This window comes from Salvelinus alpinus, chromosome 2 (genome assembly GCF_045679555.1).
Source record: "Salvelinus alpinus chromosome 2, SLU_Salpinus.1, whole genome shotgun sequence".
In the NCBI taxonomy this organism is placed as follows: Eukaryota; Metazoa; Chordata; class Actinopteri; order Salmoniformes; family Salmonidae; genus Salvelinus; species Salvelinus alpinus.
The window spans coordinates 17,695,231-17,710,698 of NC_092087.1; the positions used below are offsets into that span (position 1 = coordinate 17,695,231).

Sequence of the window (15,468 nt, forward strand, 5' to 3'; positions counted from 1 at the left end):
CCCCCACAACATGATGCTGCCACCCCATGCTTCATGGTTGGGATGGTGTTCTTCGGCTTGCAAGCCTCCCCCTTTTTCCTCCAAACATAACCATGGTCATTATGGCCAAACAGTTATATTTTTGTTTCATCAGACCAGAGGACATTTCTCCAAAAAGTACGATCTTTGTCCCCACGTGCAGTTGCAAACCGTAGTCTGGCTTTTTTATGGCGGTTTTGGAGCAGCGGCTTCTTCCTTGCTGAGCGGCCTTTCAGGTTATGTCGATATATGACTCGTTTTACTGTGGATATAGATACTTTTGTACCTGTTTCCTCAAGCAAGGTCCTTTGCTGTTGATCTGGGATTGATTTGCACTTTTCGCACCAAAGTACGTTCATCTCTAGGAGACAGAACGTGTCTCCTTCCTGAGCGGTATGATGCCTGCGTGGTCCCATGGTGTTTATACTTGCGTACTATTGTTTGTACAGATGAACGTGGTACCTTCATGTGTTTGGAAATTGCTCCCAAGGATGAACCAGACTTGTGAAGGTCTACAATTTTTTTTCTGAGGTCTGGGCTGATTTTTTTAGATTTCCCCATGATGTCAACCAAAGAGGCACTGAGTTTGAAGGTAGGCCTTGAAATACATCCACAGGTACACCTCCAATTGACTCAAATGATGTCAATTAGCCTATCAGAAGCTTCTAAAGCTATGACATCATTTTCTGGAATTTTCTAAGCTGTTAAAAGGCACAGTCAACTTAGTGTATGTAAACTTCTGACCCACTGGAATTGTGATACAGTGAATTATAAGTTAAATAATCTGTCTGTAAACAATTGCTGGAAAAATGACTTGTGTCATGCACAGTAGATGTCCTAACCGACTTGCCAAAATTATAGTTTGTTAACAAGAAATTTGTGGAGTGTTTGAAAACCGAGTTTTAATGACTCCAACCTAAGTGTATGTAAACTTCCGACTTCAACAGGTATATACTTATTTACATAAGTATTCAAATCCTTTGGTATGAGACTTGAAAATGAGTTCAGGTGCTCCATTGATCATCCATGAGATGTTTCTACAACTTGATTGGAGTCCACCTGTGGTAAATTAAGTTGATTGGACATGATTTGGAAGGGCACACACCTGTCTATATAAGGTCGCACAGTTGACAGAGCAAAAACCAAGCCATGAGGTTGAGGAATTGTTCGTAGAGCTCTGAGATGGGATTGTGTCGAGGCAGAAATCTGGGGAAGAGTACTAAAATTGTTCTTCAGCATTGAAAGTCCCCAAGAACACAATGGCCTCCATCCTTCTTAAATGGAAGAAGTTTGGAACCACCAAGACTCTTCCTAGAGCCGGCAGCCCGGCCAAACTTAGCAATCGGGGGAGAAGGTCCTTGGTCAGGGAGGTGACCAAGAACCCTGATGGTCACTCTGACAGAGTTCCTCTTTGGAGATGGGGGAACCTTCCAGAAGGACAACCCTCTCTGCAGCATCCCACCATTTAGGCCTTACGGAAGCCACTCCTCAGTAAAAGCATCATGCTGGGATGTTTTTCAGCAGCAGGGACTGGGAGACTAGTCAGGATCGAGGGAAAGATGAACGGAGCAAAGTATAGAGAGAATCTTGATGAAAACCTGCTCCAGAGTGCTCAGGGCCTCAGACTGGGGCGAAGGTTCACCTTCCAACAGGACAACAACCCTAAGCACACAGCCAAGACAACGCATGAGTGGCTTCGCGACAAGTCTCTGAATGTCCTTGAGTGGCCCAGCCAGAGACCGATCTTGAACCCGATCGAACATCTCTGGAAAGACCTGAAAATAACTGTGCAGCAACGCTCCCCATCCAACCTGACATAGCTTGAGAGGATCTGCAGAGAAGAATGGGAGAAACTCCCCAAATACAGGTGTGCCAAGCTTGTAGCGTCATACCCAAGAAGACTCGAGGCTGTAATCACTGCCAAAGGTCCTTCAACAAAGTACTGAGTAAAGGGTCTGAATACTTATGTGAATGTGATATTTCCGTTTTTCATTTTAAATAAATTAGCAAACATTTCTACAAACCAGTTTTTGCTTTGTCGTTATGGGGTATTGTTTGTAGATTGATGAGGGAAAAAAACTATTTGATAAATTTTAGAATAAGGCTGTAACCTAACAAAATATGAAAAAAGTCAAGGGGTTTGAATACTTTCCGAAGGCCCTGTATATCTTAAAGCAATGCCTGTGTGCTACCATTTATGGAGCTCAACCTTGAAGGAACTGAGCCTAGACTAGAGCCAAGTAGAATGATGAACAGATCTAATTACTGACACTGTGGAAGGACAGATCAGGCAGAAAGTATCGACTTATATACACTACAGTTCAAAAGTTTGGGGTCACTTAGAAATGCTCTTGTTTTTGAAAGAAAAGCAAAAAATTTGATTTTCTTTCAAAAACAAGGACATTTCTAAGTGACCCCAAACTTTTGAACGGTAGTGTTTGTCTACCTCACACACACACACACACACACACCAAGACTATTATGACAGATAAGAAGAGATGACAGATAAGAATTCTATACCACACATAGTACATACAGTAGATAAACTTCAGTGGCGGTCATGGCTGTTTAAGATGAGGGAGGATTATAACTGTTTTAATGAACATGGCCTTATTTCTATTACAGCATATTGGATGACTGACATTCAAATTCCATTCACCCAGCTCAATGTAACAGCGATAGGTTTAGGCTACTACATGATACTTAAATTCTCCCTGTACCCATCATGAGGTTTCTACAACCTAGCCTATGAATGTAAGTTTCCAACGTAGGTGAACAGGTTGAGAGAATTTGTGGTAATCAAGATGACAGACAGTGACACATTCAATACCACCTTGCACACTCTTGCCTGCATCTAGTTGATCTCGGGTGTAATCAGTAGTCTAACAGTTGCAAACGAGAGTTTCTATTAGACAAATTCAGTTATGTTTATCCACATTTCGTTACATTTGCTTCCATTTAAGAAATGTTTTTCAACAGATTTGGCGTAATGAATACACCCCTGATCAGTAGTGGTGCACGACGACAGGATTTTTGGAGTCGACACCCCACCACTACTGATCACACGCAAATACAGTTCACTTTCATAGAAGCCACATACAAACAGCTCATTGTATAAATAATCCCTTCTCTCATCTATCTACGCACTCTGCTCCTCTCACCTTTTCCCTTTCGCTTGTGGACTTCAGCGCACAACACATCAGCTGTCTGTGACTTTTGAAGCCAAACCTTCATATTATGAACGCTAACCGCTACATACAGCCTACATAATTTTCACGTCATAGTCGACATAGTTACTAGAACAAACGTGTTAGTAAACCTGCTATCATGCAGTACAGTGTAAAGTCAGCAGCCAGCAGTTTAGCAGTTACACCGGTGGGCCCGGGTGGCAATAAAATAATAAAAGCAAAAACTTACAGTACCTTGACTTGGAAGAGTTCCAGTGTCGGATAGCTATAGCCAGCTAGCTAACGTAGCATGCCTCTCTGTTTCAGCCAGTGTCACAGCCATAGAGAGGCTTTTATTCTCTATTTTGGTTAGGCCAGGGTGTGACTAGGGTGGGCATTCTAGTGTCTTTATTTCTATGTTTTCTATTTCTTTGTGTTTGGCCGGGTGTGGTTCTCAATCAGAGGCAGCTGTCTATTGTTGTCTCTGATTGAGAACCATACTTAGGTAGCCCTTTTTTCCACCTGTCTTTGTGGGAAGATGACTTTTGTTTAGGGCACATAGCCTTTAGCTTCACGGTTTGTTTTTGTAGTGTTTGTTGTTTTGTTCGGCGTCTTTTTTCCAAATAAAGAGAAAATCCACGCTCACCACGCTGCACCTTGGTCCTCTTCTTTTAACGGCCGTGACAGAACTTCCCACCAAGAACGGACCAAGCAGGGTGGTAAGGAGGAGCAGCGTGTCCAGGATTCATGGACTTGGGAGGAGATCCTGGACGGTAAGGGACCCTGGAGGCAAGCTGGGGAGTATCGCCGTCCACGGGAGGAACTGGAGGCAGCAAGAGCAGAGCGGCAGCGTTACAAAGGGACTCGGCTAGCAAGGAAGCCCGAGAGGCAGCTCCCCAAATATTTTTTTGGGGGGCACACGGGGAGTGTGGCTGAGTCAGGTTGGAGACCTGAGCCAACTCCCTCCCGTGCTTACCGTGGCGAGCGTCGTACTGGTCAGGCACCGTGTTATGCGGTGGAGCGCACGGTGTCTCCAGTGCGCGTGCACAGCCCAGTGCGCTACCTTCCAGCTCCCCGAATCAGCCGGGCTAGAGTGGGCATCCAGCCAGGTCGGAGGATGCCGGCTCAGCGCATCTGGCCGCCAGTACGTCTCTACAGCCCGGGATATCCTGCGCCGGCTCTGCGCACTGTGTCTCCGGTGCTTTTGCACAGCCCAGTGCGTCCTGTGCCTGCGCCCCGCATCTGCAGGGCGAAAATAACCATCCAGCCAGGACGGGTTGTGCAGGCTCTACGCTCAAGACCTCCAGTGCGCCTCCACGGCCCAGTGTATCCGGTGCCTCTGCCTAGGACAGGGCCTCCTGTATGTCTCTCCAGCCTGGTGAGTCCTGTGCCTGCGCCTAGAACTAATCCTCCCGTATGTCTCCCAAGCCTGGTGAGCCCTGTGGCATCTCAACGTACCAGACTGCCCATACGTCTCCTCCCTCCAGTAATGATCCATGGCACGAAGCCTCCAGTGATGATCCATGGCACGAAGCCTCCAGTGATGATCCATGGCAAGAAGCCTCCAGTGATGATCCATGGCACGAAGCCTCCAGTGATGATCCATCACAACAAGCCTCCAGTGATGATCCATGGCAAAAAGCCTCCAGTGATGATCCAGGGCAAGAAGCCTCCAGTGATGATCCATGGCACGAAGCCTCCAGTCCGGAGCCTCAAGCGACGTTCTCCAGTCCGGAGCCTCCAGCGACGGCCTCCAGTCCGGAGCCCGCAACGAGGGTGCCCAGTCCGGGGCCCGCAACGAGGGTTCCCAGTCCGGGGCCCACAACGAGGGTTCCCAGTCCGGGGCCCGCAACGAGGGTGCCCAGTCCGGGGCCCGCAACGAGGGTGCCCAGTCCGGGGCCCGCAACGAGGGTGCCCAGTCCGGGGCCCGCAACGAGGGTGTCCAGTCCGGGGCCCGCTACGAGGGTCCCCAGGTAGGGGTCGGCGGCGAGGGTCCCCGCACCAGAGGCGCCGCCAGAGGCGGAGGGGGGTTTACGTCCCGCACCAGAGCCACCGCCGTAAAGGAAGCCCACCCGGACCCCTTTAGAGTCAGGTTTTGCGGCCGGAGTCAGCACCTTTGGGGGGGTACTGTCAGAGGGTGAGAACCATGATGAGCCTCCTCAGTTTTGTATTGAAGTCAATGTACCCAGAGGAGGACAGAAGCTAGCTGTCCTCCGGCTACACCATTGTGCTACACTACAGAGTGCTGCTGAGGCTACTGTAGACCTTCATTGCAAAACAGTGTGTTTTAATCAATTGTTTGATGACGTGAATATATTTAGTTTTTATTTAGTTTTCTCTAAAAAATGATAACATTTGACATTTTATTTGATTATTTTTCTGAAATTCACTGAGGAGATTGGTCCTCCCCTTCCTCCTCTGAGGAGCCTTCACTGATAAACATATGGGGCATACCAGACGCATTTAGGTCAGATACATGTTTTAAAGGGATTGACTGATCGAGTGTTGACTGAGAAACTGATAGTAGGAATAGCAAGGTAGTACAGTAAGGGCAGGACTCAGGTAGGAATAGCAAGGTAGACCAGTTGGGTATGATTCAGGTAGGACAATCGGGTAGGACTCCGGTAGGACAGTAGGGTACGACTCAGGTAGGAATAGCAAGGTAGGACGGTAGGGTATGACTCAGGTAGGAAAATAGGGTATAACTCAGGTAAGACAGTAAGGTAGAACTCAGGTAGGACTAGCAGGGTAGGACAGTAGGGTATGACTCAGGTAGGACAGTAGAATAGGACTCATAGGACAGTAGGGTAGGACTCAGGTAGGAAAGTATGGTACAACTCAGCTAGGACCAGCAGGGTAGGACAGTAGGGTAGGATTCAGGTAGGACTAGCAAGGTAGAAAAGTAAGGTATGACTATGGTAGGACAGTAGGATAGGATAGGAGGGTAGGACTCAGGTAGTACTATCAGGGTAGGACTCAGCTAGGACTGTAGGGTAGGAGAGCGAGGTAGGGCTCAGGAAGGACTAGCAGGGTAATAGGTGAGCACCACAGGGTTCCCCCTGACCTTGTAAGGCCTCCTTGACGCGGTCCAGCTCCTGCTCCTTGTCTCCCATCTGCACGCGGAGCTCAGTGTCAGAGAGGAGGTGGGAGGAGCAGCCTCCCTGGCCCTGGGTCTCCTCCAGGTCCTTACTCAACATGTCCTTCATCTGCCGCAACAGGTGCACCTCTTCCTGCAGCTGGGCCACCTCCTCACGCAGCAACACTAGAGAGAGAGAGAGAGAGAGAGAGAGAGAGAGAGAGAGAGAGAGAGAGAGAGAGAGAGAGAGAGAGAGAGAGAGAGAGAGAGAGAGAGAGAGAGAGAGAGAGAGAGAGAGAGAGAGAGAGAGAGAGAGAGAGAGAGAGAGAGAGAGAGAGAGAGAGAGAGAGAGAGAGAGAGAGAGAGAGAGAGAGAGAGAGAGAGAGAGAGAGAGAGAGAGAGAGAGAGAGAGAGAGAGAGAGAGAGAGAGAGAGAGAGAGAGAGAGAGAGAGAGAGAGAGAGAGAGAGAGAGAGAGAGAGAGAGAGAGAGAGAGAGAGAGAGAGAGAGAAAGAGAGAGAGAGAGAGAGAGAGAGAGAGGTGAAATAATGAGGAAGGGGTGGGGAAGGAAGAGTGGAGAGGGAGAGTAAGGGAGAGATCAGTTGAGAAAATAGGGAGTAAGGACAACGAGATGGAGAATTATAATGAAAATTAAGGATGGAGAAGGAGAAGGGAAGAGTAGAAAGACAGGCAGACAGAGAATAAGTGATGGGGGTGGTGAGAGTTGTGAAAGTCAACAGGAAAACATTGAGAAGGAAGAGGAGTGAGGTGTGTAACAGGGTTACAAAGGGGAGAGGAGGTGTGTAACAAGGTTACAAAGGGGAGAGGAGGTGTGTAACAGGGTTACAAAGGGAGAGGAGGGAGGTGTGTAACAGAGTTACAAAGGGGAGAGGAGGTGTGTAACAGGGTTACAAAGGGGAGAGGAGATGTGTAACAGGGTTACAAAGGGAGAGGAGGAAGGTGTGTAACAATGTTACAAAGGGAGAAGGAGGAAGGTGTGTAACATGGTTACAAAGGGAGAGGAGGGAGGTGTGTAACATGGTTACAAAGGGAGAGGAGGGAGGTGTGTGACAGGGTTACAAAGGGGAGAGGAGGTGTGTAACAGGGTTACAAAGGGAGAGGAGGGAGGTGTGTAACAGGGTTACAAAGGGAGAGGAGGGAGGTGTGTAACAGGGTTACAAAGGGAGAGGAGGGAGGTGTGTAACAGGGTTACAAAGGGAGCGGAGCAGAAACAGTGTGAGTACGAAGCATAAGAAAATATTTAGAGTGGAAAACCCACAGCAACACCTCCCACTGGGTACACACCGGTTGAATGAATGTTTTTTTCACGTCATTCCAATTAAATTACGTTGAACCAATGTGGAATAGACGTTGAATTGATGTCTGTGCCCAGTGGGATTCACGAGTACACACTCGTTATGCACGCACGCACGCACGCACGCACGCACGCACACACACACACACACACACACACACACACACACACACACACACACACACACACACACACACACACACACACACACACACACACACACACACACACACACAACAGTACTCACACACAGCAGGCTGTAAACTGAAGCCATGGGTGATGAGCGATAGAGGTAGACGAGGAGTGACAGTGTCAGGACAAATTGGCAGGGCTGCAGAGCCAGTGAGAGACAGTAGTTTGATAAGACTCTATAAAAAATATATATCTGTAACGCAAGCTCCGTGCCTTTCCACTGACAAACTGCGTCACAGCCCTCTGGGAGCAAGGGACTTAGAGCGATAAACAAGAGCAGGAAACCAAGGATACAACACAGAGAATCCGAAGACAGTAATTGGCACAGTATCTCCTAATACACAAGCACATTTACCAAGGCAAGAAACGCTGAACACAAAGATCCTGAACTGAACAGAGGAGTCAAGGCCTCCATTTCATAAGATACAAGGAATCGACTAGCTGAGGTTAGTTTAGAGCTTCTATTTCACCCCAGTAAGGGCCGGGCCGCACACCACAACAAAGACATTAACTTGTCATAATGAGTTATATTTTCACACTAAAGATTCTAGAATATATACAGTATCATGGTTCAAAACAATGCACAATGTTTGTATGACTGAGCAGAAGTTATACCAACAGCAGAAATCAGCAGCCAAAACACTTCCAGCCCTAAGCAGGGTAGGAAACAGGGCTGGTTGGTACCTGGGAGACAGCATGTAAAAATCTGACAGTTTTGGCCACTATCCTTCCTCTAGTCAAAGATATCCAAGGGCATTGACAAGGCCTGAGAGCCGCAGTGTGTTCTGGCATTCATACTGTACTTGATGTACATTACACAGATAGGTGCTACGCATTGGTTGTGTACAGTAACTGAACCAGGAGATTGACTTGGCACTCGGTGATGTTGCATGACGATAGATAATAAATATTTCAAAACTTCACTGGCAAGTCTTCTCCGGTATGAGGGTGTAGGGGAGCTGTGTGCGAACAGAGAAAGAGTGTGTGTAAGGGCCTGTAGCCAGACGACGTGGGGCTGCAGAGACCCAGATAAGAGAGAAAGGGACAGTCCATCGGTCACTGTCGACTCTGGCTGTGGAGAGACGCGCTAGGCAGCAACTCTGTATTGTACATGGCATAAGGAGGTAGTATCCTGGAGAGAGCAATCTTTCACAGCCTTCTTGCCGGCTAAATCCACTTATTCATCTGTTTACCTACAGGCTTTCTTATTTGTTGCAGGCGAGCACAGCTGCCGTCTTTGTTAGCTGTGTAGAGCAGAGCAGCCAGACACAAGTAGAAGTATGCATCCCAGGCAGTTATGTGCTTTTCAGATTAACTGCAGTCGTAGTTTCAAGTGTTATTGTCACGTGCAGTACAGTGCCTTGCATGTTCCAAACCCAACAATGCAGTAATCAATATCAATGTAGTACCAAAAATAACACAAGGTAAAACAAAAACATGAAAATAAGAATAGTAACTGTTCTGTTAGAGTAATCTGTGATACTAACTGTTCTGTTATAGTAATCTGTGATACTAACTGTTCTGTTAGAGTAATCTGTGATACTAACTGTTCTGTTATAGTAATCTGTGATACTAACTGTTCTGTTAGAGTAATCTGTGATACTAACTGTTCTGTTAGAGTAATCTGTGATACTAACTGTTCTGTTATAGTAATCTGTGATACTAACTGTTCTGTTAGAGTAATCTGTGATACTAACTGTTCTGTTAGAGTAATCTGTGATACTAACTGTTCTGTTAGAGTAATCTGTGATACTAACTGTTCTGTTATAGTAATCTGTGATACTAACTGTTCTGTTAGAGTAATCTGTGATACTAACTGTTCTGTTAGAGTAATCTGTGATACTAACTGTTCTGTTATAGTAATCTGTGATACTAACTGTTCTGTTAGAGTAATCTGTGATACTAACTGTTCTGTTAGAGTAATCTGTGATACTAACTGTTCTGTTATAGTAATCTGTGATACTAACTGTTCTGTTAGAGTAATCTGTGATACTAACTGTTCTGTTAGAGTAATCTGTGATACTAACTGTTCTGTTATAGTTAACTGTAGAATTAACTGTTCTGTTATAGTAATCTGTGATACTAACTGTGCTGTTATAGTTAACTGTAGAATTAACTGTTCTGTTAGAGTAATCTGTGATACTAACTGTTCTGTTATAGTAATCCGTGGTTCTAACTGTGCTGTTATAGTTAACTGTAGAATTAACTGTTCTGTTAGAGTAATCAGTGATACTAACTGTTCTGTTATAGTAATCTGTGGTTCTAACTGTTCTGTTAGAGTAATCTGTGATACTAACTGTGCTGTTATAGTTAACTGTAGAATTAACTGTTCTGTTAGAGTAATCTGTGATACTAACTGTTCTGTTAGAGTAATCTGTGGTTCTAACTGTTCTGTTAGAGTAATCTGTGATACTAACTGTTCTGTTATAGTAATCCGTGGTTCTAACTGTGCTGTTAGAGTAATCTGTAGAATTAACTGTTCTGTTAGAGTAATCTGTAGAATTAACTGTTCTGTTAGAGTAATCTATGATACTAACTGTTCTGTTATAGTAATCTGTGATACTAATTGTACTGTTATAGTAATCTGTAGAATTAACTGTTCTGTTAGAGTAATCTGTGATACTAACTGTACTGTTATAGTAATCTGTGGTACTAACTGTGCTGTTATAGTAATCTGTGATACTAACTGTGCTGTTATAGTAATCTGTGATACTAACTGTGCTGTTATAGTAATCTGTGATACTAACTGTGTTGTTATAGTAATCTGTGGTACTAACTGTGCTGTTATAGTAATCTGTGGTACTAACTGTGCTGTTATAGTAATCTGTGATACTAACTGTACTGTTATAGTAATCTGTGGTACTAACTGTGCTGTTATAGTAATCTGTGATACTAACTGTACTGTTATAGTAATCTGTGGTACTAACTGTGCTGTTATAGTAATCTGTGATACTAACTGTACTGTTATAGTAATCTGTGGTACTAACTGTGCTGTTATAGTAATCTGTGATACTAACTGTACTGTTATAGTAATCTGTGATACTAACTGTGCTGTTATAGTAATCTGTGGTAGTACCTGCGCTGTTAGAGTAATATGTGATACTAACTGTGCTACTATAGTAATCTGTTGTACCAACTGTACTGTTATAGTAATCTGTGATACTAACTGTGCTGTTAGAGTAATCTGTGTTATTAACTGTTCTGTTAGAGTAATCTGTGATACTAACTGTACTGTTCTAGTAATCTGTAGAATTAACTGTTCTGTTAGAGTAATCAGTGATACTAACTGTGCTGTTATTAGTAATCTGTGGTATTAACTGTGCTGTTAGTAATCTGTGGTACTAACTGTGCTGTTAGATTAATCTGTGGTACTAACTGTGCTGTTAGAGTAATCTGTGGTATTAACTGTGCTGTTATAGTAATATGTGGTACTAACTGGGCTGTTAGAGTAATCTGTGCCACTAACTGTGCTGTTATAGTAATCTGTGGTACTAACTGTGCTGTTAGATTAATCTGTGGTACTAACTGTGCTGTTAGAGTAATCTGTGGTATTAACTGTGCTGTTATTGTAATATGTGGTACTAACTGGGCTGTTAGAGTAATCTGTGCCACTAACTGTGCTACTATAGTAATCTGTGCCACTAACTGTGCTGTTATAGTAATCTGTGGTACTAACTGTGCTGTTATAGTAATCTGTGGTATTAACGGTGCTGTTAGAGTAATATGTGGTACTAACCATGCTGTTATAGGAATCTGTGGTAGTAACTGCGCTGTTAGAGTAATATGTGATACTAACTGTGCTACTATAGTAATCTGTTGTACCAACTGTGCTGTTATAGTAATCTGTGGTATTAACTGTGCTTTTAGAGTAATATGTGGTACTAACTGTGCTACTATAGTAATATGTGGTACCAACTGTGCTTTTATAGTAATCTGTGGTATTAACTGTGCAGTTATAGTAATCTGTGGTATTAACTGCACTGTTAGAGTAATCTGTGATACTAACTGTGCTACTATAGTAATCTGTTGTACCAACTGTGCTGTTATAGTAATCTGTGGTATTAACTGCGCTGTTAGAGTAATATGTGGTACTAACTGTGCTACTATAGTAATCTGTGGTACCAACTGTGCTGTTATAGTAATATGTGGTACTAACTGTGCTGTTATAGTAATCTGTGTTAGTATCAGGGTTGCTAATGTGGAAGATAAAAATAATAATAATACAAAATGTGAATAATCTTATTCCCATAGGTTATAGTACATGCAGTCATGGTATAACCTTCCATACAATGGAGAGTGTATAACAAATAACAAAGAACAAACAGCAAAAACATATACATGATCAAATACAAATCTTAGAATCAACTATTAAAGACTACCGGAACCCACTGGATTCTCCAATTACCTTGAATGAACTACAGGACAAAATAAAAACCCTCTAACCCAAAAAGGCCTGTGGTGTTGATGGTATCCTCAATGAAATGATCAAATATACAGACAACAAAATACAATTGGCTATACCAAAACTCTTTAACATCATCCTTAGCTCTGGCATCTTCCCCAATATTTGGAACCAAGGACTGATCACCCCAATCCACAAAAGTGGAGACAAACTTGACCTCAATAACTACCGTGGGATATGCGTCAACAGCAACTATGGAAAAATCCGCTTCATTATCATTAACAGCAGACTGTCACGATCGTCATAATAACTGGATCAAAGCGCAGCGTGATCTGGGTTCCACATCTTTATTTCTATGTGAACCTCAAAGCAAAACAAAACAATAAACGAACAGAACGCAACGTGAAGCTACAATAATGCTCACAGGCAACTATACATAGTCAAGATCCCACAAAGCACAATGGGGAAATGGCTACCTAAATATGATCCCCCAATCAGAGACAACGATAAACAGTTGCCTCTGATTGGGAACCATACCAGGCCAACATAGATATATAATTCCCCTAGATAACCCACCCTTAATCACACCCCGACCTAACCAACATAGAGAATAAACATCTCTCTATGGTCAGGGCGTGACACAGACTCGTACATTTCCTCAATGAAAACAATGTACTGAGCAAATGTCAAATTGTCTTTTTAACAAATTATCGTATGACAGATCACGTATTTACCCTGCAAACCCTAAATGACAAACAAACAAACCAAAACAAAGGCAAAGTCTTCTCATGCTTTGTTGATTTCAAAAAAGCCTTCAATTCAATTTGGCATGAGGGTCTGCTATACAAATTGACCGAAAGTGGTGTTGGGGAAAAAACATACAACATTATAAAATCCATGTACACAAACAACAAGTGTGCGGTTAAAAAAGGCAAAAAACACACACATTTCTTCACACAGGGCCGTGGGGTGAGACAGGGATGCAGGTTAAGCCCCACCCTCTTCAACATATATATCAATGAATTGGCGAGGGCACTAGAAAAGTCAGCAGCACCCGGCCTCACCCTACTAGAATCTGAAGTCAAATGTCTACTGTTTGCTGATGATCTGGTGCTTCTGTCACCAACCAAGGAGGGCCTCCAACAGCACCTAGATCTTCTGCACAGATTCTGCCAGACCTGGGCCGTGACAGTAAATCTCAGTAAAACGAAAATAATGTTCCAAAAAAGATCCAGTCGCCAGGACCACAAATACAAATTCCATCTAGACACCGTTGCCCTAGAGCACACTAAAAACGATACATACCTCAGCCTAAACATCAGCGCCACAGGTAACTTCTACAAAGCTGTGAACGATCTGAAAGACAAGGCAAGAAGGGCATTCTATGCCATCAAAAGGAACATAAAATTCGACATACCAATTAGGATCTGGCTAAAAATACTTGAATCAGTTATAGAACCCATTGCCATTTATGGTTGTGAGGTCTGGGGTCTGCTCACCAACCAATAATTCACAAAATGGGACAAACACTAAATTAAGACTGCATGCAGAATTCTGCAAAAATATCCTCCATGTAAAACGTAGAACACAAAATAATGCATGCAGAGCAGAATTAGGCCGTTACCCGGTAATTATCAAAATCCAGAAAATAGCTGTTAAATTCTACACCCACCTAAAAGGAAGCAATTCCCAAACCTTCCATAACAATTAATCACCTACAGATAGATGAACCTGGAGAAGAGTCCCCAAAGCAAGCTGGTCCTGGGGCTCTGTTCACAAACACAAACACACCCCACAGAGCCCCAGGACAGCAGCACAATTAGACCCAAGCAAATCATGAGAAAACAAAAAGATAATTACTTGACACATTGGAAAGTATTAACAAAAAAACTGAGCAAACTAGAATGCTATTTGGCCCTAAACAGAGAGTACACAGTGGCAGAATACCTGACCACTGTGACTGACCCAAACTTAAGGAAAGCTTTGACTATGTACAGACTCAGTGAGCATAGTCTTGCTATTAAGAAAGGCCGCCATAGGCAGACCTGGCTCTCAAGAGAAGACAGGCTATGTGCACACTGCCCACAAAATGAGATGGAAACTGAGCTGCACTTCCTAACATCCTGCCCAATGTATGACCATATTAGAGACACATATTTCCCTCAGATTACACAGATCCACAGAGAATTCGAAAACAAACCCGATTTTAATAAACTCCCATATCTACTGGGTGACATACCACAGTGTGTAATCACAGAGCAAGATTTTTGACCTGTTGCCACAAGAAAAGGTCAACCAGTGAAGAACAAACACCATTGAAAATACAACCCATATTTATGCTTATTTATTTTCCCTTTTGTACTTTAACCATTTGTACATCGTTACAACCCTGTAAAAATATACATAGTATGACATTTGTAATGTCTTTATTCTTTTGGAACTTCTGTGAGTGTAATGTTTACTGTTAATTTTTATTGTTTATTTCACTTTGCATATTATCTACTTCACTTGCTTTGGCAATGTTAACATATGTTTCCCATGCCAATAAAGCCCCTTGAATTGAATAGTGTTTTAGGACAGTTTAACTCTAAATCTGATGTCATATATGTGTATTATGATAATGATCATGTAGAATTATATGTATGTGTAAGTAGGCTACTTGAAGGAAATTGTCATTATCACCATCGTTGTAGAGTGTATGCATCTGCACCAACTATAGCAGAGCAGTTGGATCAGAGCCATCCAACGTGACTCAACATAAGAAAGACAGACACATGGTGAGCACTCAGAGATTCTCTAGATACTGTGGGAACAGAACAGAGGGTGATTTAAGCACAAGCAATCAGCACAATAATTTCGTCAAATACACTTTTCCATTGATCCTTCCATTACTCCCCCACTGTCAGCTCTGAGCTGCATAATCACTCCTTTTTTAGGTTCCCTTGCCTCCCTGCCTGCCTTAAAGTCAGGATGAAATTAAGGCAAGGCAAAGCAAAACCTTTAGAATCTTCTTTATTTTCCCCCAGAGACAACGTGGCCATTTCAGTGTGGAAAAGCCAGTTGGCAGGGACATCATCAGAAGAAAAGAGGCTACACGTCGTGTCGTACTGGACACTTAAACCACACTGAGGGCTGTCAACTGAGGGCTGTGAGAGGGAGTGTGTTTGTGGGGTCAGTTGGGTTTTTTGTAAAGACATGCAAAGCATGAAATGATTTATGTCTGTTTGTCTCTTCTCACACAATACACAGGCACACATGAGGGACAAGCCTCAGAGGTAATCTTTTAGTATACACTATTGA

At 43.5% G+C, this 15,468-nt stretch overlaps 1 protein-coding gene across 9 annotated transcripts in view; it reads right to left on the minus strand.

Annotated features, from left to right (window-relative positions):
• LOC139555316 (kazrin-like) overlaps positions 1–15,468 on the minus strand; it is a 301,708-nt gene that overhangs the window by 25,365 nt on the left and 260,875 nt on the right. For all 9 annotated transcript variants that reach the window (XR_011670986.1, XM_071369024.1, XM_071369041.1 and 6 more), the window contains one exon: positions 6,250–6,447. Coding sequence is in view for 8 of the 9 variants with exons in the window: in XM_071369024.1 (XP_071225125.1) it covers positions 6,250–6,447 (198 nt within the window). In the remaining variant the exon portion in view is untranslated. The remainder of the gene's footprint in view (positions 1–6,249; positions 6,448–15,468) is intronic.